Source organism: Sylvia atricapilla, chromosome 33, assembly GCF_009819655.1.
Source record: "Sylvia atricapilla isolate bSylAtr1 chromosome 33, bSylAtr1.pri, whole genome shotgun sequence".
Classification (NCBI taxonomy): Eukaryota; Metazoa; Chordata; class Aves; order Passeriformes; family Sylviidae; genus Sylvia; species Sylvia atricapilla.
This window is the reverse complement of record NC_089172.1, coordinates 132,955-155,159: the sequence shown is the minus strand read 5'-3', so window position 1 is coordinate 155,159 and position 22,205 is coordinate 132,955. Positions and strand designations below refer to the sequence as shown.

General features: G+C 60.9%; 12 protein-coding genes across 12 annotated transcripts; 6 read left to right on the top strand and 6 right to left on the bottom strand.

The window, feature by feature from the left end:
* Positions 1 to 40: 40 nt before the first annotated feature.
* On the bottom strand, positions 41 to 433 carry LOC136373198 (scale keratin-like). Its single transcript, XM_066338121.1, has one exon. It carries the CDS (start codon positions 431 to 433, stop codon positions 41 to 43), a length of 393 nt encoding a protein of 130 aa, XP_066194218.1.
* Positions 434 to 2,087: 1,654 nt separating this feature from the next.
* On the top strand, positions 2,088 to 2,480 carry LOC136373175 (scale keratin-like). Its single transcript, XM_066338102.1, has one exon. It carries the CDS (start codon positions 2,088 to 2,090, stop codon positions 2,478 to 2,480), a length of 393 nt encoding a protein of 130 aa, XP_066194199.1.
* A 1,397-nt stretch (positions 2,481 to 3,877) lies between these two features.
* LOC136373161 (scale keratin-like) lies at positions 3,878 to 4,270 on the bottom strand. The gene has a single exon (XM_066338090.1). The coding sequence runs from the start codon at positions 4,268 to 4,270 to the stop codon at positions 3,878 to 3,880; it is 393 nt and encodes a 130-aa protein (XP_066194187.1).
* A 1,638-nt stretch (positions 4,271 to 5,908) lies between these two features.
* LOC136373157 (scale keratin-like) lies at positions 5,909 to 6,301 on the top strand. Its single transcript, XM_066338086.1, has one exon. It carries the CDS (start codon positions 5,909 to 5,911, stop codon positions 6,299 to 6,301), a length of 393 nt encoding a protein of 130 aa, XP_066194183.1.
* Positions 6,302 to 7,775: 1,474 nt separating this feature from the next.
* On the bottom strand, positions 7,776 to 8,168 carry LOC136373172 (scale keratin-like). Its single transcript, XM_066338099.1, has one exon. The coding sequence runs from the start codon at positions 8,166 to 8,168 to the stop codon at positions 7,776 to 7,778; it is 393 nt and encodes a 130-aa protein (XP_066194196.1).
* A 1,635-nt stretch (positions 8,169 to 9,803) lies between these two features.
* Positions 9,804 to 10,196, top strand: LOC136373159 (scale keratin-like). Its single transcript, XM_066338088.1, has one exon. The coding sequence runs from the start codon at positions 9,804 to 9,806 to the stop codon at positions 10,194 to 10,196; it is 393 nt and encodes a 130-aa protein (XP_066194185.1).
* A 1,416-nt stretch (positions 10,197 to 11,612) lies between these two features.
* Positions 11,613 to 12,005, bottom strand: LOC136373200 (scale keratin-like). The gene has a single exon (XM_066338123.1). The coding sequence runs from the start codon at positions 12,003 to 12,005 to the stop codon at positions 11,613 to 11,615; it is 393 nt and encodes a 130-aa protein (XP_066194220.1).
* Positions 12,006 to 13,639: 1,634 nt separating this feature from the next.
* On the top strand, positions 13,640 to 14,032 carry LOC136373195 (scale keratin-like). Its single transcript, XM_066338118.1, has one exon. The coding sequence runs from the start codon at positions 13,640 to 13,642 to the stop codon at positions 14,030 to 14,032; it is 393 nt and encodes a 130-aa protein (XP_066194215.1).
* A 1,473-nt stretch (positions 14,033 to 15,505) lies between these two features.
* LOC136373171 (scale keratin-like) lies at positions 15,506 to 15,898 on the bottom strand. Its single transcript, XM_066338098.1, has one exon. It carries the CDS (start codon positions 15,896 to 15,898, stop codon positions 15,506 to 15,508), a length of 393 nt encoding a protein of 130 aa, XP_066194195.1.
* Positions 15,899 to 17,545: 1,647 nt separating this feature from the next.
* Positions 17,546 to 17,938, top strand: LOC136373193 (scale keratin-like). The gene has a single exon (XM_066338117.1). The coding sequence runs from the start codon at positions 17,546 to 17,548 to the stop codon at positions 17,936 to 17,938; it is 393 nt and encodes a 130-aa protein (XP_066194214.1).
* Positions 17,939 to 19,354: 1,416 nt separating this feature from the next.
* Positions 19,355 to 19,747, bottom strand: LOC136373169 (scale keratin-like). The gene has a single exon (XM_066338097.1). It carries the CDS (start codon positions 19,745 to 19,747, stop codon positions 19,355 to 19,357), a length of 393 nt encoding a protein of 130 aa, XP_066194194.1.
* A 1,622-nt stretch (positions 19,748 to 21,369) lies between these two features.
* Positions 21,370 to 21,762, top strand: LOC136373174 (scale keratin-like). The gene has a single exon (XM_066338101.1). It carries the CDS (start codon positions 21,370 to 21,372, stop codon positions 21,760 to 21,762), a length of 393 nt encoding a protein of 130 aa, XP_066194198.1.
* The last annotated feature ends 443 nt before the right edge of the window (positions 21,763 to 22,205 follow it).

Genomic DNA, 22,205 nt, shown 5'->3' with positions numbered 1-22,205 from the left:
CTGAGGCGGCCGCGGGGGTTTTGGCCAGGCTGTGGTGGCTCTAGCAGGGCCCGCAGGTGTCCCAGAGCTTCTTGGTGTAGCGGGGCAAGGCGCAAGGGCTGCAGGCGGGAGCAGCGTAGGCTCTGCCAAAGGTGCAGAGGCCCCCCGAGGCCTGGGTGGCGCCGGCGCCGTAGAGGCCGCCCAGCCCCAGGGAGCCGCCAAAGGCCGGTGCTCCGGAGGAGCCCACCACGGCTTGCTGGGGAAAGGAGCTGAGGATGGGCCCGGGGAAGGTGACCACCACAGGCGGCGGCTGGATCAAGGCCGACGAGTCGGGGCACTGGCGGGCGCACAGCTCATTGCAGCTCTCAGCGATGGGCTGGGGCATGGCCACGCCGGTCCTGGGGGGGCACAGGTCCAGGCTGGTTCTTGGTGGGCAAATGTCGTAGCAGGACATCTTGGCACGACAGAGATGAGGCTGAAAGAGAATTCAGACAAACAGGGGTTAGATGAGACATAGTTACCTCCTCATTAAGCAGCGCCCTTTTCCCACAGACGCTGAGCGGCCAAAGCCACCCAGCCTTGCCCACCGTGCCCAGCCCTGGCCCTGTGCCCTGCAGCCCCCTGAGAGCCCTGATCCCCAGAGGCAGAGAGCTCCCAAGCCCTGCCCGAGTCCCTGTCCCCGGCCCGGCTGTGTCTGTCCCGGCCCAGGGGCTCCTTCCTTGCTGTGGGCAGGAGGCTGAGCCGGGGCTGGCCGTGCCAGGCTGGTGCCAGCACAGGCTCTGCGGCGGCAGCTCTGGTGTCCAGGGAGGGCCCTGGGCAGCCCCTGGGCCAGGAGGCAGAGCCCTGCAGGCACCCACCTGGCCTTGGGCTGAGCAGAGGCAGGCGGCGGCAGTGGATGCAGCCCTGGCCCAGGACAGCGCTTTTATGGGTGGCCGCAGAGGCGGGGCAGGAGCTGACCGCGCCGGGGACACGTGTGTGGGGCCAAGGCCCGGCCTCATCCCTGCTGCCACGGGGCTCTGCTGCTGCTGCTGCTGCTGACTCCTGCCTTTCCTGGCTGGCCCCAAGCTGCACCATCAGCCCCTGCAATTATCCCGCTGGCACGCTGCCACTGCCACCGCCTGGGCCACAGCAGCTGCCCCAAGGCAGCGCCTGCCCAGTGCCACCGCCTGTCCCTGATGGGCACAGGGCACGGCTGGGCCAAGGCCCAAGGAAAGGCAGCTCCTGGGGGGCCCTGCCTGCTCAGCACCGTGCAGCAGGGCACAGTCCAGCAGAGGAGGACTGCACGGCACAGTCCAGCAGAGGAGGACTCCATCTGCCCCCGGGCACTGCCAGGGAGCTCTGGGACACAGAGGACAAAGAGCCCTTGTCCTTCCTGCCACGGGAGGCACTTGACAGCCAGCATGTCATTCTGCAGAGGAGGTCTGTGAGGGTCTGGATGGTCAGGACAGGCGTTGCAGGAGTCTGGACGACAGAGAAAATTTGTGCATTTGTGAATCACAGGACAGCGCAGGAGAGCCAGAGTTCACGTGCCTTTCTTCAGAGCCCAGGGGATTCTTTCAGACTGGAAACAAACATCCCTCGTGCTGTTCCCCATTGAGATTAGGCAAGGAGCAGAGATGTCCACCATGTCCAGGCTGATTCCAGCACTGCCCCACCCCTGTGCACCATTCAAGTTGTTCCTGGAGCCAAATTCCTGGGTGCCAATGGTGCTATCAAGGAGGTGAGGTGGCAGGAAGGACAAGATGGCCTGGGCAGCAGGAGGTGCTGGGCTGGCAGCTGGGGGATGCTGACTCAGGGAGGGGCAGGGGCCGCACAGCCCTGGTGTCAGCAGCAGCAGCAGCAGGGAGTGTCCCCTGAGCAGATTGGCCCCGCTGGAGCTGAGCAATGCTGGGGCTGCTATAAAAGCCCTGGCCGGGCCAGCCTGGGCCAAGCACAGCCCTGGTCGCCTTCTCCTCCTCCTCCTGCTCGTGGACAAGGGTAAGTGTGCGAGCGCTTGTGCTGGCGGCTCCCTGCTGCAGCCCCGGCCCCTGTGGCTCTGGCGCTGCCCTGTGCTGCTCTCCTGCCACGGCTGCCCTCTCTTGCAGAGCACCCTCGCATCCCACGCCAAGATGTCCTGCTACGACCTGTGCCCACCCAAGACCAGCGTGGACCTGTGCCCCCCCAAGACCGGCGTGGCCGTGCCCCAGCCCATCGCTGAGAGCTGCAACGAGCTGTGCGCCCGCCAGTGCCCCGACTCGTCGGCCTTGATCCAGCCGCCGCCCGTGGTGGTCACCTTCCCCGGGCCCATCCTCACCTCCTTCCCCCAGCAAGCCGTGGTGGGCTCCTCCGGAGCACCGGCCTTTGGCGGCTCCCTGGGGCTGGGCGGCCTCTACGGCGCCGGCGCCACCCAGGCCTCGGGGGGCCTCTGCACCTTTGGCAGAGCCTACGCTGCTCCCGCCTGCAGCCCTTGCGCCTTGCCCCGCTACACCAAGAAGCTCTGGGACACCTGCGGGCCCTGCTAGAGCCGCCACAGCCCGGCCAAAACCCCCACGGCCGCCTCAGCCCGGCAGGGACAAGCTGAGCTGGGCACAAGCTGCCCTGGCCTCCTGCATCCCGTGACACCCGGCCTGCCTGCGGCTTGACCACTCTCTCTCTCACTGTTATTTCCTCCCCTTCTTAATGCAATAAAGTTTTTCTGCATCTAATTCCTGTCTCTTTGCCTGTTTTTCCCCAAATAAGTACTCCAAACATTCCCGAAGGAATACTCCAAGGCTGGCGGAGTTCCTGTTGTGGCAAGCAAATGTTGCCTGGTTGGGCAGGGAAATGTAAAATGGAATGCAGAAAGGAGAGTTGAACGGAAGTGTGGCGGGAACAGTGGATGCTTTAGTGGGGAAGAGAATAGAATCAAAATGATAACTGAATTAAAAGATAGCGTATGTATGGAAGGGGTTGATTTGGAGGAGAAGGAGGAGGAGAAGGAGAATTAGAATGAAGAGAGGCAGAATGAGAATGGAAGAAGAAAAATGAGGATAAGGGGAAGGTGGAGGAGAAGAAGATGGACAAGGGGAAGGAGAAGAACGAGAAGAGGAAAGACAAAATGAGAATCAAGGAGAGGGAGAATTATAAAGAAGGAATATAAAGAAGAAAACACAGAAAGGGAAAGAGGAGGAATTCATGAGAAGGAAATTTAAGGGACCGGGTATACTGAGGGGGAAGTCTCTCTCTGATTTCAGTCACTGTACCTTTAGCAAAGACAGGGTGGCTGAGATGGGCGAAGGGTCTGACAGCATTTTCCCTTGGATGGCGCATTCTTTATATTTCTCCATCTCCTTGTTTCTCATCTTTTCTTTCCTCTTCACATTCAACTTCTGCTTGTCCTTCTTCTTTTTCTTCTTCTCCTTACAATTATTATCCTGCTCGTCCTGATTCCTCTTCTGCTTCCTGTTCCCCCCCTAGTCCTTCAACTTCCTCTTGTACCTCCACACCATCTTCTTCTCATTCCCGTTCTTGTTGTCCTCACATCCTTCCTTTTCCTTCTTCTGTGCCTAAAACACTTTAATTGCATTTTCTTATCCACCTCAACATCTGCTCTTCCATGCCCTCATCTATTTGACCAACCCGTTCCCCTTCCATTAACCACTTTCCCCGGCAAACCCAGCACCAATTTTGCCCTTCCCACCGCAGAGCAACCCCAGGCCCAGAGTTTGGTAACTTGGGACGACAACACTAAGAGAAAAGAATTAAATGCAGGAAAATATTTTTATTTAAGAAGAGAAAAGAAGCAGTGAGAGGGAGGGCGGTCAGGGGCAGGCAGGGCGGGTGTCACAGGCTGCAGGAGGCCAGGGCAGCTTGTGCCCAGCTCAGCTTGTCCCTGCTGGGCTGAGGCGGCCGCGGGGGTTTGGGCCAGGCTGTGGCGGCTCTAGCAGGGCCCGCAGGTGTCCCAGAGCTTCTTGCTGTAGCGGGGCAAGGCGCAAGGGCTGCAGGCGGGAGCAGCGTAGGCTCTGCCAAAGGTGCAGAGGCCCCCCGAGGCCTGGGTGGCGCCGGCGCCGTAGAGGCCGCCCAGCCCCAGGGAGCCGCCAAAGGCCGGTGCTCCGGAGGAGCCCACCACGGCTTGCTGGGGGAAGGAGCTGAGGATGGGCCCGGGGAAGGTGACCACCACGGGCGGCGGCTGGATCAAGGCCGACGAGTCGGGACACTGGCGGGCGCACAGCTCATTGCAGCTCTCAGCGATGGGCTGGGGCACGGCCACGCCAGTCCTGGGGGGGCACAGGTCCACGCTGGTTCTTGGTGGGCACAGGTCGTAGCAGGACATCTTGGCGTGGGATGCGAGGGTGCTCTGCAAGAGAGGGCAGCCGTGGCAGGAGAGCAGCACAGGGCAGCGCCAGAGCCACAGGGGCCTGGGCTGCAGCAGGGAGCCGCCAGCACAAGCGCTCGCACACTTACCCTTGTCCACGAGCAGGAGGAGGAGGAGAAGGTGGCCAGGGAAGTGCTTGGACCAGGCTGGCCCGGCCAGGGCTTTTATAGCAGCCCCAGCATTGCTCAGCTCCAGCCGGGCCAGTCTGCTCAGGGGACACTCCCTGCTGCTGCTGCTGCTGCTGCTGACACCAGGGCTGTGCGGCCCCTGCCCCTCCCTGAGTCAGCATCCCCCAGCTGCCAGCCCAGCACCTCCTGCTGCCCAAGCCATCTTGTCCTTCCTTCCACATCACCTCCTTGATAGCACCATTGGCACCCAGGAATTTGGCTCCAGGAACAACTTGAATGGTGCACAGGGGTGGGGCAGTGCTGGAATCAGCCTGGGCCTGGTGGACATCTCTGCTCCTTGCCCAATGTCGAAGGGGAAAAGCACGAGGGGTGCTTGTTCCGTATCTGAAAGAATCCCCTGGGCTCTGAAGAAAGGCACGTGAACTCTGGCTATCCTGTGCTGTCCTGTGATGCACAAATGCACAAATTTTCTCTGTCGTCCAGACTCCTGCAACGCCTGTCCTGACCATCCAGACCCTCACAGACCTCCTCTGCAGAATGACATGCTGGCTGTCAAGTGCCTCCCGTGGCAGGAAGGACAAGGGCTCTTTGTCCTCTGTGTCCCAGAGCTCCCTGGCAGTGCTCGGGGTCAGATGGAGTCCTGCTCTGCTGGACTGTGCTGTGCTGCACGGTGCTGAGCAGGCAGGGCCCCCCAGGAGCTGCCTTTCCTTGGGCCTTGGCCCAGCCGTGCCCTGTGCCCATCAGGGACAGGCGCTGGCACAGGGCAGGCGTTGCCTGGGGGCGGCTGCTGTGGCCCAGGCGGTGGCAGTGGCAGTGTGCCAGTGGGATAATTGCAGGGGCTGATGGTGCAGCTTGGGGCCGGCCAGGAAAGGCAGGAGTCAGCAGCAGCAGCAGCAGCAGCAGCAGAGCCCCGTGGCAGCAGGGATGAGGCAGGGCCTTGGCCCCACACACGTGTCCCCGGCACGGGCAGCTCCTGCCCCGCCTCTGCGGCCACCCATAAAAGCGCTGTCCTGGGCCAGGGCTGCATCCACTGCCGCCGCCTGCCTCTGCTCAGCCCAAGGCCAGGTGGGTGCCTGCGGGGCTCTGCCTCCTGGCCCAGGGGCTGCCCAGGGCCCTCCCTGGCCACCAGAGCTGCCGCCGCAGAGCCTGTGCTGGCACCAGCCTGGCACGGCCAGCCCCGGCTCAGCCTCCTGCCCACAGCAAGGAAGGAGCCCCTGGGCCGGGACCGACGCAGCCGGGCCGGGCACAGGGACTCGGGCAGGGCTTGGGAGCTCTCTGCCTCTGGGGATCCGGGCTCTCAGAGGGCTGCAGGGCACAGGGCCCGGGCTGGGCACGGTGGGCAAGCCTGGGTGGCTTTGAACACTCTGGGACAGTGGGAACAGGGTGCTGCTAAACTGGGACATCCCTGTGTCTCATCTAACCCCTGTTTGTCTGAATTCTCTTTCAGCCTCATCTCTGCCACACCAAGATGTCCTGCTACGACCTCTGCCCACCAAGAACCAGCCTGGACCTGTGCCCACCAAGAACTGGCGTGGCCGTGCCCCAGCCCATCGCTGAGAGCTGCAACGAGCTGTGCGCCCGCCAGTGCCCCGACTCATCGGCCTTGATCCAGCCGCCGCCCGTGGTGGTCACCTTCCCCGGGCCCATCCTCAGCTCCTTCCCCCAGCAAGCCGTGGTGGGCTCCTCCGGAGCACCGGCCTTTGGCGGCTCCCTGGGGCTGGGCGGCCTCTACGGCGCCGGCGCCACCCAGGCCTCGGGGGGCCTCTGCACCTTTGGCAGAGCCTACGCTGCTCCCGCCTGCAGCCCTTGCGCCTTGCCCCGCTACAGCAAGAAGCTCTGGGACACCTGCGGGCCCTGCTAGAGCCGCCACAGCCTGGCCCAAACCCCCGCGGCCGCCTCAGCCCGGCAGGGACAAGCTGAGCTGGGCACAAGCTGCCCTGGCCTCCTGCAGCCCGTGACATCTGCCCTGCCTGCCATCTGACCGCCCTCCCTCTTACTGCCCATGATGCCCTTCCTAAGTTAAATAAAATTTTCATGCATCCAATTCCTCTCTGTTTGGTTCCATTTCTGAAGTCAGGAATCCACAGGGATGGGGGATTTCAGGTGTGGGAGGGGAATTTAATTGTTGTGTTTCCAACTGGCAGTGGGGACACTGAATGGGATGGGAAAGGTAAAAGAAAGAGTGAAGGGGACACTGGAGGACGTTAAAGTAGAAAAGAAAATAGAAAGAAAGGTGATAGAAAATCAGTAAAATGGAGATGGTGGTTACGTTTCAGGTAAGGACAAGATGAGTTGAAAGCAGATGGAGATGGACATTTTCAAGGAGGAGGAGAAGGCGAAGGAGAAGGAGAGAAAGAACGAGAATGAATTTGAGAACGTGAATGAGAACTAGAATGAGAAGGAGGGCAAATGGAATACAAAAAGAAGGCAAATATATAGAGGAAGATGGGAAAACGTACATGAAATGAAAGTGATAGAGAAGGCGAATGTAAAACATAGAGATGAACAGGAAGAGACACAAACAAACCCAAAAAGACCATGAACAAGACGAAGACATTGACTGAGACAAAGATAAAGACAAAGACATAGATGAAGACAAAGACAAGGAAGTCATGACAAACAGATTTTTATTACAGGGCATAAGGATTGGGAAACTTCCCAATTTAATATCTGTCCAAAGTCGTCCACCAGAGCTGTGGAAGCACAAAGGGACTGGAGCACTGGCAGTCTGTGCCCCTGCATGGCTCCAAGTCCCACAGGAAAATGCCACTATTTCACAGATTGGCGGGTAGTCTAGAAATTTCCCTGGGCTTCAAGGGCTGCAAACGGGACCTGCCTGCCTTCAGAAATCTTCCTTGGACTTCCCTTCAGGTCTCAGTGTGCTGAGAGCTGCCAGGGCTGGGGAATCTGCCCAAAGCCACTTCAGCCTGCCAAAGATGGGGCTGAGACACTCCCCTGGCTGGGCCCTTGCTGTCCATGGGAAGGTCATGAAAGCTCTGCACTGTACTCCAAACCCTGAGAGGAACACCAGAGAGGCAGGAATTCGATGCAGGATTGTTTTATTTTGAACATGACAAGAAACACACTGGACACAGACATATGAGGCACAGGCTGGATCTCTCTGCAGGCTTCCCCAGAGCTGCTCCTTCAGGTTGGTCCCAAGCAGCGGCTGTTGAGCAGAGCAGCAAGAGCCCAGTGGGAGCATGGAGGAGTCGGGAATGTGGGCACAGGAAGGAGCCAGGAGAAGCAGCCTGGCCAGAGGGGCAGAGGAGGAGTAGAGAGAGGAGGAGCAAGGCTGAGGTATGCAGGGGGGTGGTGGGCTGTTGTTGGCGGCTCTAGCAGGGCCCGCAGGTGTCCCAGAGCTTCTTGCTGTAGCGGGGCAAGGCGCAAGGGCTACAGGCGGGAGCAGCGTAGGCTCTGCCAAAGGTGCAGAGGCCCCCCGAGGCCTGGGTGGCGCCGGCGCCGTAGAGGCCGCCCAGCCCCAGGGAGCCGCCAAAGGCCGGTGCTCCGGAGGAGCCCACTACGGCTTGCTGGGGGAAGGAGGTGAGGATGGGCCCGGGGAAGGTGACCACCACGGGCGGCGGCTGGATCAAGGCCGATGAGTCGGGGCACTGGCGGGCGCACAGCTCGTTGCAGCTCTCAGCGATGGGCTGGGGCACAGCCACGCCGGTCCTGGGAGGGCACAGGTCCAGGCTGGCCTTGGGTGGGCACAGGTCGTAGCAGGACATCTTGGCGTGGGATGCGAGGGTGCTCTGCAAGAGAGGGCAGCCGTGGCAGGAGAGCAGCACAGGGCAGCGCCAGAGCCACAGGGGCCTGGGCTGCAGCAGGGAGCCGCCTGCACAAGCGCTCGCACACTTACCCTTGTCCACGAGCAGGAGGAGGAGGAGAAGGTGGCCAGGGAAGTGCTTGGACTAAGCTGGCACAGCCAGGCCTTTTATAGCAGCCCCAGCATTGCTCAGATCCAGCCAGACCAATCTGCTCAGGGGACACTCCCTGCTGCTGCTGCTGCTGCTGACACCAGGGCTGTGCGGCCCCTGCCCCTCCCTGAGTCAGCATCCCCCAGCTGCCAGCCCAGCACCTCCCGCTGCCCAAGCCATCTTGTCCTTCCTGCCCCATCACATCCTTGATAGCAGCATTGGCACCCAAGAATTTGGCTCCAGGAACAACTTTAATGGTGCACAGGGGTGGGGCAGGGCTGGAATCAGTCTGAGCCGGGTGGAGATCTCTGCTCCTTGCCCACTGTCGATGCGGAACACCACAACAGGCGTTTATTCCCAATCTGAAAGAACCCCCTGGGCTCTGAAGAAAGGCATGTGAACTCTGGCTCTCCTGCGCTGTCCTGTGATTCGCAAATGCACAAATTTTCTCTGTCGTCCAGACTCCTGCAACTCCTGTCCTGACCATCCAGACCCTCACAGACCTCCTCTGCAGAATGACATGCTGGCTGTCAAGTGCCTCCCGTGGCAGGAAGGATGAGGACGCTTTCTCCCGTGTGTCCCAGAGCTCCCCGGCAGTGCCCGGGGTCAGATGGAGTCCTGCTCTGCTGGACTGTGCCGTGCTGCACGGTGCTGAGCAGGCAGGGCCCCCCAGGAGCTGCCTTTCCTTGGGCCTTGACCCAGCCGTGCCCTGTGCCCATCAGGGACCGGCGGTGGCACAGGGCAGGCGCTGCCTGGGGGCGACTGCTGTGGCCCAGGCGGTGGCAGTGGCAGCGTGCCAGCGGGATAATTGCAGGGGCTGATGGTGCAGCTTGGGGCCGGCCAGGAAAGGCAGGAGTCAGCAGCAGCAGTAGCAGCAGCAGCAGAGCCCCGTGGCAGCAGGGATGAGGCCGGGCCTTGTCCCCACACACGTGTCCCCGGCACGGGCAGCTCCTGCCCCGCCTCTGCGGCCACCCATAAAAGCGCTGTCCTGGGCCAGGGCTGCATCCACTGCCGCCGCCTGCCTCTGCTCAGCCCAAGGCCAGGTGGGTGCCTGCGGGGCTCTGACTCCTGGTCCAGGGGCTGCCCAGGGCCCTCCCTGGCCACCAGAGCTGCCGCCGCAGAGCCTGTGCTGGCACCAGCCTGGCACGGCCAGCCCCGGCTCAGCCTCCTGCCCACAGCAAGGAAGGAGCCCCTGGGCCGGGACAGATGCAGCCGGGCCGGGCACAGGGACTCGGGCAGGGCTTGGGAGCTCTCTGCCTCTGGGGATCAGGGCTCTCAGGGGGCTGCAGGGCACAGGGCCAGGGCTGGGCACGGTGGGCAAGGCTGGGTGGCTTTGAACACTCTGGGACAGTGGGAACAGGGTGCTGCTAAAGTGGGACATCCCTTTGTCTCATCTAACCCCTGTTTGTCTGAATTCTCTTTCAGCCTCATCTCTGCCACACCAAGATGTCCTGCTACGACCTCTGCCCACCAAGAACCAGCCTGGACCTGTGCCCCCCCAGGACCGGTGTGGCCGTGCCCCAGCCCATCGCTGAGAGCTGCAACGAGCTGTGCGCCCGCCAGTGCCCCGACTCATCGGCCTTGATCCAGCCGCCGCCCGTGGTGGTCACCTTCCCCGGGCCCATCCTCAGCTCCTTCCCCCAGCAAGCCGTGGTGGGCTCCTCTGGAGCACCGGCCTTTGGCGGCTCCCTGGGGCTGGGCGGCCTCTACGGCGCCGGCGCCACCCAGGCCTCGGGGGGCCTCTGCACCTTTGGCAGAGCCTACGCTGCTCCCGCCTGCAGCCCTTGTGCCTTGCCCCGCTACAGCAAGAAGCTCTGGGACACCTGCGGGCCCTGCTAGAGCCGCCACAGCCCGGCCCAAACCCCCGCGGCCGCCTCAGCCCGGCAGGGACAAGCTGAGCTGGGCACAAGCTGCCCTGGCCTCCTGCAGCCTGTGACACCCGGCCTGGCTGCCTGCCGTCTGAACACCCTCCCTCTCCTCGATGCCCTTCCTAAGTTAAATAAAGTTTTCCTGCATCCAATTCCTGTCTCTTTCGTTGCTTTTCTCAAATCAGGAATCCACTGGGTTGGGGGATTTAAGGAGTGGGAGGGGAATTGAATTGTTTTGATTCCAATTGCCAATTGGAAATGGAATAGGAAGGGAAAAGTTAAGCAAAATGGTGGAGGGGACACTAAAGGAGGACGTTAAAGTAGAAATGAAAATAGAAACAAAGTCAATGAAAATTAAAAAAAAGAGAATGATCGTTGAGTTTTAGTTAAGGACGAGGCGTGTAGGAAGCAGATGGAGATGAATGTTTTCAAGGAGGAGGAGAAGGAGAAGGTGAAGGTGAAGGATAACAAGGGTGACTAACAAAGAAGAAGAGGGAAAATATAAAGATGAAGATGGGAAACAGTACATGAAATGAAAGAGAAAGAGAAGATGAAAGTAAAACATATAGATGAACAGGATGAAACACAGACAAAGAGAAAAAGACCATGACCAAGACCAAGACATTGACCAAGACAAAGGAAAAGGCAAAGGGAAAGATGAAGACAAAGACGAGGAAGTCATGACAAATGTATTTTACTTACAGGACATTACAACTGGGAAACTTCCGAATTTGATATCTGTCCAAAGTCGTCCACCAGAGCTGTGGCAGCACAAAGGGACAGGAGCACTGGCAGTCAGTGCCCCTACATGGCTCCAAGTCCCACAGGAAAATGTCACTATTTCACTACCAGTCTGGATGGTAGTCTGGAAGGTTCCCAGGGTTACAGGTGCTCCAAAATGGACCTGCCTGCCTTCAGAAATGTTCCTTGGACTTCCCATTCAGGCCCGTGTGTCCTGAGAGCTGCCAGGGCTGGGGCATCTGTCCAAAGCCACCTCAACCTGGCAAAGATGGGGCTGGGACACTGGCCTGGCTGAGCCCCTGGTGCCCATGGGCAGGACAAGGAAGGTCTGCCCTGTAACCCAAATGCTGAGAGGAACACCAGAGAGGCAGGAATTCGATGCAGGATTGTTTTATTTTAAGCACAACAAAGGACAGAGACACATGAGGCACAGGCTGGATCTCTCTGCAGGCTTCCCCAGAGCTGCTCCTTCAGGCTGGTCCTGGGCAGCGGCTGTTGAGCAGAGCAGCAAGAGCCCAGTGGGAGCATGAAGGAGTCGGGAATGTGGGCACAGGAAGGAGCCAGGAGAAGTGGCCTGCTCAGAGAGGTGGGAGAGGAGTAGCGAGGCAGAGGTTTGCAGGGGGCTGGTGGGCTGTTGTTGGCGGATCTAGCAGGGCCCGCAGGTGTCCCAGAGCTTCTTGGTGTAGCGGGGCAAGGCGCAAGGGCTGCAGGCGGGAGCAGCGTAGGCTCTGCCAAAGGTGCAGAGGCCCCCCGAGGCCTGGGTGGCGCCGGCGCCGTAGAGGCCGCCCAGCCCCAGGGAGCCGCCAAAAGCCGGTGCTCCGGAGGAGCCCACCACGGCTTGCTGGGGGAAGGAGGTGAGGATGGGCCCGGGGAAGGTGACCACCACGGGCGGCGGCTGGATCAAGGCCGACGAGTCGGGGCACTGGCGGGCGCACAGCTCGTTGCAGCTCTCAGCGATGGGCTGGGGCACGGCCACGCCGGTCTTGGGGGGGCACAGGTCCAGGCTGGTTCTTGGTGGGCAAATGTCGTAGCAGGACATCTTGGCGTGGGATGCGAGGGTGCTCTGCAAGAGAGGGCAGCCGTGGCAGGAGAGCAGCACAGGGCAGCGCCAGAGCCACAGGGGCCGGGGTTGCAGCAGCGAGCCGCCTGCACAAGCGCTCACACACTTACCCTTGTCCACAAGCAGGAGGAGAAGGTGGCCAGGGCAGTGCTTGGCCCAGGCTGGCCCAGCCAGGGCTTTTATAGCAGCCCCAGCATTGCTCAGCTCCAGCGGGGCCAATCTGCTCAGGGGACACTCCCTGCTGCTGCTGGTGCTGCTGCTGACACCAGGGCTGTGCGGCTCCTGCCCCTCCCTGAGTCAGCATCCCCCAGCTGCCAGCCCAGCACCTCCCGCTGCCCAAGCCATCTTGTCCTTCCTGCCCCATCACATCCTTGATAGCAGCATTGGCACCCAAGAATTTGGCTCCAGGAACAACTTTAATGGTGCACAGGGGTGGGGCAGGGCAGGAATCAGCCTGGAGAAGGTGGACATCTCTGCTCCTTGCCCAATATCGATGGGGAACAACAAAACGTGTGTTTATTCCCAATCTAAAAGAACCCCCTGGGATCTGAGAACAGGTGGATGGGCTCATGCGCCCCTGGGCTGTCCGGTGATGCACAGATCCCCTCCATGATCCAGACTCCTGCAACTCCTGTCCTGACCATCCAGAACCTCACAGGTTTTCCAGCACCCCCGTCTGCAGAATGACATGCTGGCTGTCAAGTCCCTCCCGTGGCAGGAAGGACGATGGCTCTTGTCCCCTGTTTCCCAGAGCTCCCTGCCAGTGCCTGGGGTCAGATGGAGTCCTGCTCTGCTGGACTGTGCCGTGCTGCACGGTGCTGAGCAGGCAGGGCCCCCCAGGAGCTGCCTTTCCTTGGGCCTTGGCCCAGCCGTGCCCTGTGCCCATCAGGGACAGGCGGTGGCACAGGGCAGGCGCTGCCTGGGGGCAGCTGCTGTGGCCCAGGCGGTGGCAGTGGCAGTGTGCCAGCGGGATAATTGCAGGGGCTGATGGTGCAGCTTGGGGCCGGCCAGGAAAGGCAGGAGTCAGCAGCAGCAGCAGCAGCAGCAGCAGAGCCCCGTGGCAGCAGGGAAGAGGCAGGGCCTTGTCCCCACACACGTGTCCCCAGCACGATCAGCTCCTGCCCCGCCTCTGCGGCCACCCATAAAAGCGCTGTCCTGGGCCAGGGCTGCATCCACTGCTGCCGCCTGCCTCTGCTCAGCCCAAGGCCAGGTGGGTGCCTGCGGGGCTCTGCCTCCTGGCCCAGGGACTGCCCAGGGCCCTCCCTGGCCACCAGAGCTGCCGCCGCAGAGCCTGTGCTGGCACCAGCCTGGCACGGCCAGCCCCGGCTCAGCCTCCTGCCCACAGCAAGGAAGGAGCCCCTGGGCCGGGACAGACACAGCCGGGCCAGGCACAGGGACTCGGGCAGGGCTTGGCAGCTCTCTGCCTCTGGGGATCAGGGCTCTCAGAGTGCTGCAGGGCACAGGGCCAGGGCTGGGCACGGTGGGCAAGGCTGCGTGGCTTTGAAAACTCCGGGACAGTTTGAACAGGGTGCTGCTAAACTGGGACATCCCTGTGTCTCCTCTAACCCCTGTTTGTCTGAATTCTCTTTCAGCCTCATCTCTGTCACACCAAGATGTCCTGCTACGACCTGTGCCCACCCAAGACCAGCCTGGACCTGTGCCCACCAAGAACCAGCGTGGCCGTGCCCCAGCCCATCGCTGAGAGCTGCAACGAGCTGTGCGCCCGCCAGTGCCCCGACTCCTCAGCCTTGATCCAGCCGCCGCCTGTGGTGGTCACCTTCCCCGGGCCCATCCTCACCTCCTTCCCCCAGCAAGCCGTGGTGGGCTCCTCCGGAGCACCGGCCTTTGGCGGCTCCCTGGGGCTGGGCGGCCTCTACGGCGCCGGCGCCACCCAGGCCTCGGGGGGCCTCTGCACCTTTGGCAGAGCCTACGCTGCTCCCGCCTGCAGCCCATGTGCCTTGCCCCGCTACACCAAGAAGTTCTGGGACACCTGCGGGCCCTGCTAGAGCCGCCACAGCCCGGCCCAAACCCCCGCGGCCGCCTCAGCCCGGCAGGGACAAGCTGAGCTGGGCACAAGCTGCCCTGGCCTCCTGCAGCCTGTGACACCCGCCCTGCCTGCCGTTTGAGCGGCCTCCCTTTCACTGCCTTTATGCCCTTCAAAAATTAAATAAAGTTTTCCTGCATCCATTTCCTGTCTCTTTCGTTGCCTTTCGGAAGATAGCAATCCCCAGGAATGGGGGATTTCAGGTGTGGGAGTAGAATTGTGTTTTTGTGATGCCCATTAGTTATTGGGAAATGGAATGGGAACGGAAAACTAAAGAGTGAAGCGGGCACTGGCTGATATTAAGGTAGAAAATAATATAGAAGTAAAAGTGAAGGAAAATCAAAAAACTGAGGATGATGGTTAAGTTTCATTTAAGGACAAAATGAGGAGGAAGCATATGGAAATGGACGTTTTCAAGAAGGAGGAGAAGGAGAAGGAGAAGGAGAAGGAGAAGGAGAAGGAGAAGGAGAAGGAGAACGAGAACGAGAACGAGAACGAGAACGAGAACGAGAACGAGAACGAGGGCAAATATAAACCAAAATGATGGAGAAATATAAAGAGGAAGATGGGTAACAGTACATGAAACAAAAGAGGTAGAGGAGACAAAAGTCAAAGGTATAGATGAACAGAAAAAGACACAGAAGAACACAAAAAGACCAAGACCAAGGCCAAGGCAAAGCTAAAGGTTTATTCAAATACAAGGAAGTTATGACAAGGAAATTTTAATTAAAGGGCAAATGGAATGGGAAACCTCCTAATTTGATTTTTGTCCCATATCCTCCACCGGAGCAGTGGAAGCACAAAGGGGCTGTAGCACTGGCAGTCTGTGCCCCTGCACGGCTCCCAGTTCCCCAGAAAAATGCCCCCCCCTAAGAGATTACCTGTAGGTCTGGAAAGTTCCTTGAGCTAAAAGTCCAGCCCAAAAGGGGAGCTGCCTCCTTTCAGAAATGTTCCTTGGAGTTCCCCTTCAGGCCTGTGTGTGCTGAGAGCTGCCGGGGCTGGGGCACCTGCCCAAATCCGCCACAGCCTGCCAAAGATGGAGCTCAGACACTGCCCTGACTGACCCCTCGGTGCCCATGGGCAGGACAAGAAAGCTTTGCCCTGTACCCCAAACCCTGAGAGGAACACCAGAGAGGCAGGGATTCGATGCAGGATTGTTTTATTTTAAACACGACAAGGAACACACTGGACACAGACACATGAGGCACAGGCTGGATCTCTCTGCAGGCTTCCCCAGAGCTGCTCCTTCAGGCTGGTCCCTGGCAGCGGCTGTTGAGCAGAGCAGCAAGAGCCCAGTGGGGGCAGGGAGGAGTCGGGAATGTGGGCACAGGAAGGAGCCAGGAGAAGCGGGCTGGGCAGAGGGGCAGAGGAGGAGAAGAGAGAGGAGGAGCAAGACTGAGGTTTGCAGGGGGCTGGTGGGCTGTTGTTGGCAGCTCTAGCAGGGCCCGCAGGTGTCCCAGAGCTTCTTGCTGTAGCGGGGCAAGGCGCAAGGGCTGCAGGCGGGAGCAGCGTAGGCTCTGCCAAAGGTGCAGAGGCCCCCCGAGGCCTGGGTGGCGCCGGCGCCGTAGAGGCCGCCCAGCCCCAGGGAGCCGCCAAAGGCCGGTGCTCCGGAGGAGCCCACCACGGCTTGCTGGGGGAAGGAGGTGAGGATGGGCCCGGGGAAGGTGACCACCACAGGCGGCGGCTGGATCAAGGCTGAGGAGTCAGGGCACTGGCGGGCGCACAGCTCGTTGCAGCTCTCAGCGATGGGCTGGGGCACAGCCACGCCGGTCCTGGGGGGGCACAGGTCCACGCTGGTTCTTGGTGGGCAAATGTCGTAGCAGGACATCTTGGCGTGGGATGCGAGGGTGCTCTGTAAGAGAGGGCAGCCGTGGCAGGAGAGCAGCACAGGGCAGCGCCAGAGCCACAGGGGCCGGGGCTGCAGCAGGGAGACACCAGCACAAGCGCTCGCACACTTACCCTTGTCCACAAGCAGGAGGAGGAGGAGAAGGTGGCCAGGGAAGTGCTTGGACCAGGCTGGCCCGGCCAGGGCTTTTATAGCAGCCCCAGCATTGCTCAGATCCAGCCAGACCAATCTGCTCAGGGGACACTCCCTGCTGCTGCTGCTGCTGCTGCTGCTGCTGACACCAGGGCTGTGCGGCCCCTGCCCCTCCCTGAGTCAGCATCCCCCAGCTGCCAGCCCAGCACCTCCCGCTGCCCAAGCCATCTTGTCCTTCCTGCCACATCACATCCTTGATAGCAGCATTGGCACCCAGGAATTTGGCTCCAGGAACAACTTGAATGGTGCACAGGGGTGGAGCAGGGCTGGAATCAGCCTGGACAAGATGGACATCTCTGCCACTTGCCCAATATCGATGGGGAACAGCACGAGGTGTGCTTGTTTCCAATATGAAAGAACCCCCTAGGCACTGAGAGCAGGTGGATGGGCTCTGGCTCCCCTAGGCTGTCCTGTGATGCTCAAATCCCCTCCATGATTCACACTCCTGCAACTCCTGTCCTGACCATCCAGACCCTCACAGGTTTTCCTGCACAACCCTCTCCAGAATGACATGCTGGCTGTCAAGTGCCTCCCATGGCGGGAAGGATGAGGGCTCTTTGTCCCCTGTGTCCCAGAGCTCCCTGGCAGTGCCCGGGGGCAGATGGAGTCCTGCTCTGCTGGACTGTGCCGTGCTGCACGGTGCTGAGCAGGCAGGGCCCCCCAGGAGCTGCCTTTCCTTGGGCCTTGGCCCAGCCGTGCCCTGTGCCCATCAGGGACAGGCGGTGGCACAGGGCAGGCGCTGCCTGGGGGCAGCTGCTGTGGCCCAGGCCGTGGCAGTGGCAGTGTGCCAGCGGGATAATTGCAGGGGCTGATGGTGCAGCTTGGGGCCGGCCAGGAAAGGCAGGAGTCAGCAGCAGCAGCAGCAGCAGCAGCAGAGCCCCGTGGCAGCAGGGATGAGGCAGGGCCTTGTCCCCACACACGTGTCCCCAGCACGGTCAGCTCCTGCCCCGCCTCTGCGGCCACCCATAAAAGCGCTGTCCTGGGCCAGGGCTGCATCCACTGCCACCGCCTGCCTCTGCTCAGCCCAAGGCCAGGTGGGTGCCTGCGGGGCTCTGCCTCCTGGCCCAGGGGCTGCCCAGGGCCCTCCCTGGCCACCAGAGCTGCCGCCGCAGAGCCTGTGCTGGCACCAGCCTGGCACGGCCAGCCCCGGCTCAGCCTCCTGCTCACAGCAAGGAAGGAGCCCCTGGGCCGGGACAGACTCAGCCGGGCCGGGCACAGGGACTCGGGCAGGGCTAGGGAGCTCTCTGCCTCTGGAGATCAGGGCTCTCACGGGGCTGCAGGGCACAGTGCCAGGGCTGGGCACGGTGGGCAAGGCTGCGTGGCTTTGAAAACTCCGCGACAGTTTGAACAGGGTGCTGCTAAACTGGGACATCCCTGTGTCTCCTCTAAACCCTGTTTGTCTGAATTCTCTTTCAGCCTCATCTCTGTCACACCAAGATGTCCTGCTACGACCTGTGCCCACCCAAGACCAGCCTGGACCTGTGCCCCCCCAGGACTGGCGTGGCCGTACCCCAGCCCATCGCTGAGAGCTGCAACGAGCTGTGCGCCCGCCAGTGCCCCGACTCATCGGCCTTGATCCAGCCGCCGCCTGTGGTGGTCACCTTCCCCGGGCCCATCCTCAGCTCCTTCCCCCAGCAAGCCGTGGTGGGCTCCTCCGGAGCACCGGCCTTTGGCGGCTCCCTGGGGCTGGGCGGCCTCTACAGCGCCGGCGCCACCCAGGCCTCGGGGGGCCTCTGCACGTTTGGCAGAGCCTACGCTGCTCCCGCCTGCAGCCCTTGCGCCTTGCCCCGCTACAGCAAGAAGCTCTGGGACACCTGCGGGCCCTGCTAGAGCCGCCACAGCCCGGCCCAAACCCCCGCGGCCGCCTCAGCCCGGCAGGGACAAGCTGAGCTGGACACAAGCTGCCCTGGCCTCCTGCAGCCCGTGACACCCCTCCTGGCTGCCTGCCGTGTGAACACCCTCCCTCTCACTGATGCCCTTCCTAATTTAAATAAAGTTTTCCTGCATCCAATTCCTGTCTCTTTCGTTGCTTTTCTCAAATCAGGAATCCACTGGGTTGGGGGATTTAAGGAGTGGGAGGGGAATTGAATTGTTTTGATTCCAATTGCCAATTGGAAATGGAATAGGAAGGGAAAAGTTAAGCAAAATGGTGGAGGGGACACTAAAGGAGGACGTTAAAATAGAAATGAAAATAGAAACAAAGATCAATGAAAATTAAAAAAAAGAGAATGATCGTTGAGTTTTAGTTAAGGACGAGGCGTGTAGGAAGCAGATGGAGATGAATGTTTTCAAGGAGGAGGAGAAGGAGAAGGTGAAGGTGAAGGATAACAAGGGTGACTAACAAAGAAGAAGAGGGAAAATATAAAGATGAAGATGGGAAACAGTACATGAAATGAAAGAGAAGAGAAGATGAAAGTAAATCATATAGATGAACAGGAAGAGACACAGACAAAGAGAAAAAGACCATGACCAAGACCAAGACACTGACCGAGACAACGGAAAAGGCAAAGGGAAAGATAATGACAAAGACGAGGAAGTCATGACAAAGGTATTTTACTTACAGGACATTACAACTGGGAAACTTCCCAATTTGATATCTGTCCAAAGTCGTCCACCAGAGCTGTGGAAGCACAAAGGGACTGGAGCACTGGCAGTCAGTGCCCCTGCATGGCTCCAAGTCCCACAGGAAAATGTCACTATTTCACTACCAGTCTGGATGGTAGTCTAGAAGGTTCCCAGGGCTTCAGATGCTCCAAAACGGACCAGCCTGCCTCCAGAAATGTTCCTTGGACTTCCCATTCAGGCCCGTGTGTGCTGAGAGCTGCCAGGGCTGGGGAATCTGTCCAAAGCCACCTCAGCCTGGCAAAGATGGGGCTGGGACACTGCCCTGGCTGAGCCCTTGGTGCCCATGGGCAGGACAAGGAAGCTCTGCCCTGTACCCCAAACCCTGAGAGGAACACCAGAGAGGCAGGAATTCTATGCAGTATTGTTTTATTTTAAGCACAACAAAGGACAGAGACACATGAGGCACAGGCTGGATCTCTCTGCAGGCTTCCCCAGAGCTGCTCCTTCAGGCTGGTCCCAGGCAGCGGCTGTTGAGCAGAGCAGCAAGAGCCCAGTGGGAGCGTGGAGGAGTCGGGAATGTGGGCACAGGAAGGAGCCAGGAGAAGCGGCCTGGGCAGAGAGGCAGGACAGGAGTAGAGAAACGGAAGTTTGCAGGGGGCTGGTGGGCTGTTGTTGTCTGCTCTAGCAGGGTCCGCAGGTGTCCCAGAGCTTCTTGCTGTAGCGGGGCAAGGCGCAAGGGCTGCAGGCGGGAGTAGCGTAGGCTCTGCCAAAGGTGCAGAGGCCCCCCGAGGCCTGGGTGGCGCCGGCGCCGTAGAGGCCGCCCAGCCCCAGGGAGCCGCCAAAGGCCGGTGCTCCGGAGGAGCCCACCACGGCTTGCTGGGGGAAGGAGGTGAGGATGGGCCCGGGGAAGGTGACCACCACAGGCGGCGGCTGGATCAAGGCCGATGAGTCGGGGCACTGGCGGGCGCACAGCTCATTGCAGCTCTCAGCGATGGGCTGGGGCACGGCCACGCCGGTCCTGGGGGGGCACAGGTCCACGCTGGTTCTTGGTGGGCAAATGTCGTAGCAGGACATCTTGGCGTGGGATGCGAGGGTGCTCTGCAAGAGAGGGCAGCCGTGGCAGGAGAGCAGCACAGGGCAGCACCAGAGCCACAGGGGCCGGGGCTGCAGCAGGGAGCCGCCAGCACAAGCGCTCACACACTTACCCTTGTCCACGAGCAGGAGGAGGAGGAGAAGGTGGCCGGGGCAGTGCTTGGCCCAGGCTGGCCCGGCCAGGCCTTTTATAGCAGCCCCAGCATTGCTCAGCTCCAGCCGGGCCAATCTGCTCAGGGGACACTCCCTGCTGCTGCTGCTGCTGACACCAGGGCTGTGCAGCCCCTGCCCCTCCCTGAGTCAGCATCCCCCAGCTGCCAGCCCAGCACCTCCCGCTGCCCAGGCCATCTTGTCCTTCCTGCCACATCACATCCTTGATAGAAGCATTGGCACCCAGGAACAACTTGAATGGTGCACAGGGGTGGGGCAGGACTGGAATCAGCCTGGAGAAGGTGGACATCTCTGCTCCTTGCCCAATATCGATAGGGAACAACAAACTGTGTGTTTGTTCCCAATCTGAAAGAACCCCCTGGGATCTGAGAACAGGTGGATGGGCTCTTGCTCCCCTGGGCTGTCCTGTGATGCACAGATCCCCTCCAAGATCCAGACTCCTGCAACTTCTGTCCTGACCATCCGGACCCTCACAGGTTTTCCAGCATCTAGTCTGCAGAATGACATACTAGCTGTCCATTGCCTCCTGTGGCAGGAAGGATGAGGGCTCTTTGTCCCCTGTGTCCCAGAGCTCCCTGGCAGTGCCCGGGGGCAGGTGGAGTCCTGCTCTGCTGGACTGTGCCGTGCTGCACGGTGCTGAGCAGGCAGGGCCCCCCAGGAGCTGCCTTTCCTTGGGCCTTGGCCCAGCCGTGCCCTGTGCCCATCAGGGACAGGCGGTGGCACAGGGCAGGCGCTGCCTGGGGGCGGCTGCTGTGGCCCAGGCCGTGGCAGTGGCAGTGTGCCAGCGGGATAATTGCAGGGGCTGATGGTGCAGCTTGGGGCCAGCCAGGAAAGGCAGGAGTCAGCAGCAGCAGCAGCAGCAGCAGCAGCAGAGCCCCGTGGCAACAGGGATGAGGCAGGGCCTTGTCCCCACACACGTGTCCCCAGCACGGGCAGCTCCTGCCCCGCCTCTGCAGCCACCCATAAAAGCGCTGTCCTGGGCCAGGGCTGCATCCACTGCCGCCGCCTGCCTCTGCTCAGCCCAAGGCCAGGTGGGTGCCTGCGGGGCTCTGCCTCCTGGCCCAGGGGCTTCCCAGGGCCCTCCCTGGCCACCAGAGCTGCGCCGCAGAGCCTGTGCTGGCACCAGCCTGGCACGGCCAGCCCCGGCTCAGCCTCCTGCCCACAGCAAGGAAGGAGCCCCTGGGCCGGGACCGACGCAGCCGGGCCGGGCACAGGGACTCAGGCAGGGCTTGGGAGCTCTCTGCCTCTGGGGATCAGGGCTCTCAGGGGGCTGCAGGGCACAGGGGCAGGGCTGGGCACGGTGGGCAAGGCTGGGTGGCTTTGAACACTCTGGGACAGTGGGAACAGGGTGCTGCAGAATTAGGACATCCCGTGGTCTCATCTAACCATTGTTTGTCTGAATTCTCTTTCAGCCTCATCTCTGTCACGCCAAGATGTCCTGCTACGACCTTTGCCCGCCCAAGGCCAGCGTGGACCTGTGCCCCCCCAGGACCGGCGTGGCCGTGCCCCAGCCCATCGCTGAGAGCTGCAACGAGCTGTGCGCCCGCCAGTGCCCCGACTCGTCGGCCTTGATCCAGCCGCCGCCCGTGGTGGTCACCTTCCCCGGGCCCATCCTCAGCTCCTTCCCCCAGCAAGCCGTGGTGGGCTCCTCCGGAGCACCGGCCTTTGGCGGCTCCCTGGGGCTGGGCGGCCTCTACGGCGCCGGTGCCACCCAGGCCTCGGGGGGCCTCTGCACCTTTGGCAGAGCCTACGCTGCTCCCGCCTGCAGCCCTTGCGCCTTGCCCCGCTACAGCAAGAAGCTCTGGGGCACCTGCGGGCCCTGCTAGAGCCACCACAGCCCAGCCCAAACCCCCGCGGCCGCGTCAGCCCGGCAGGGACAAGCTGAGCTGGGCACAAGCTGCCCTGGCCTCCTGCAGCCCGTGACACCTGGCCTGCCTGCGGCTTGACCACTCTCCGTCTCACTGTTATTTCCTCCCCTTCTTAATGCAATAAAGTTTTCCTGCATCTAATTCCTTTCTCTTTGCCTGTTTTTCCCCAAATAAATACTCCAAGCATTCCCGAAGGAATACTCCAAGGCTGGCGGAGTTCCTGTTGTGGCAAGCAAATGTTGCCTGGTTGGGCAGGGAAATGGAAAATGGAATGCGGAAAGGAGAGTTCAACGGAAGTGTGGAGGGAACAGTGGATGATTTAGTGGGGAAGAGAATAGAATCAAAATGATAACTGAATTAAAAGATAGCGTATGTATGGAAGGGGTTGATTTGGAGGAGAA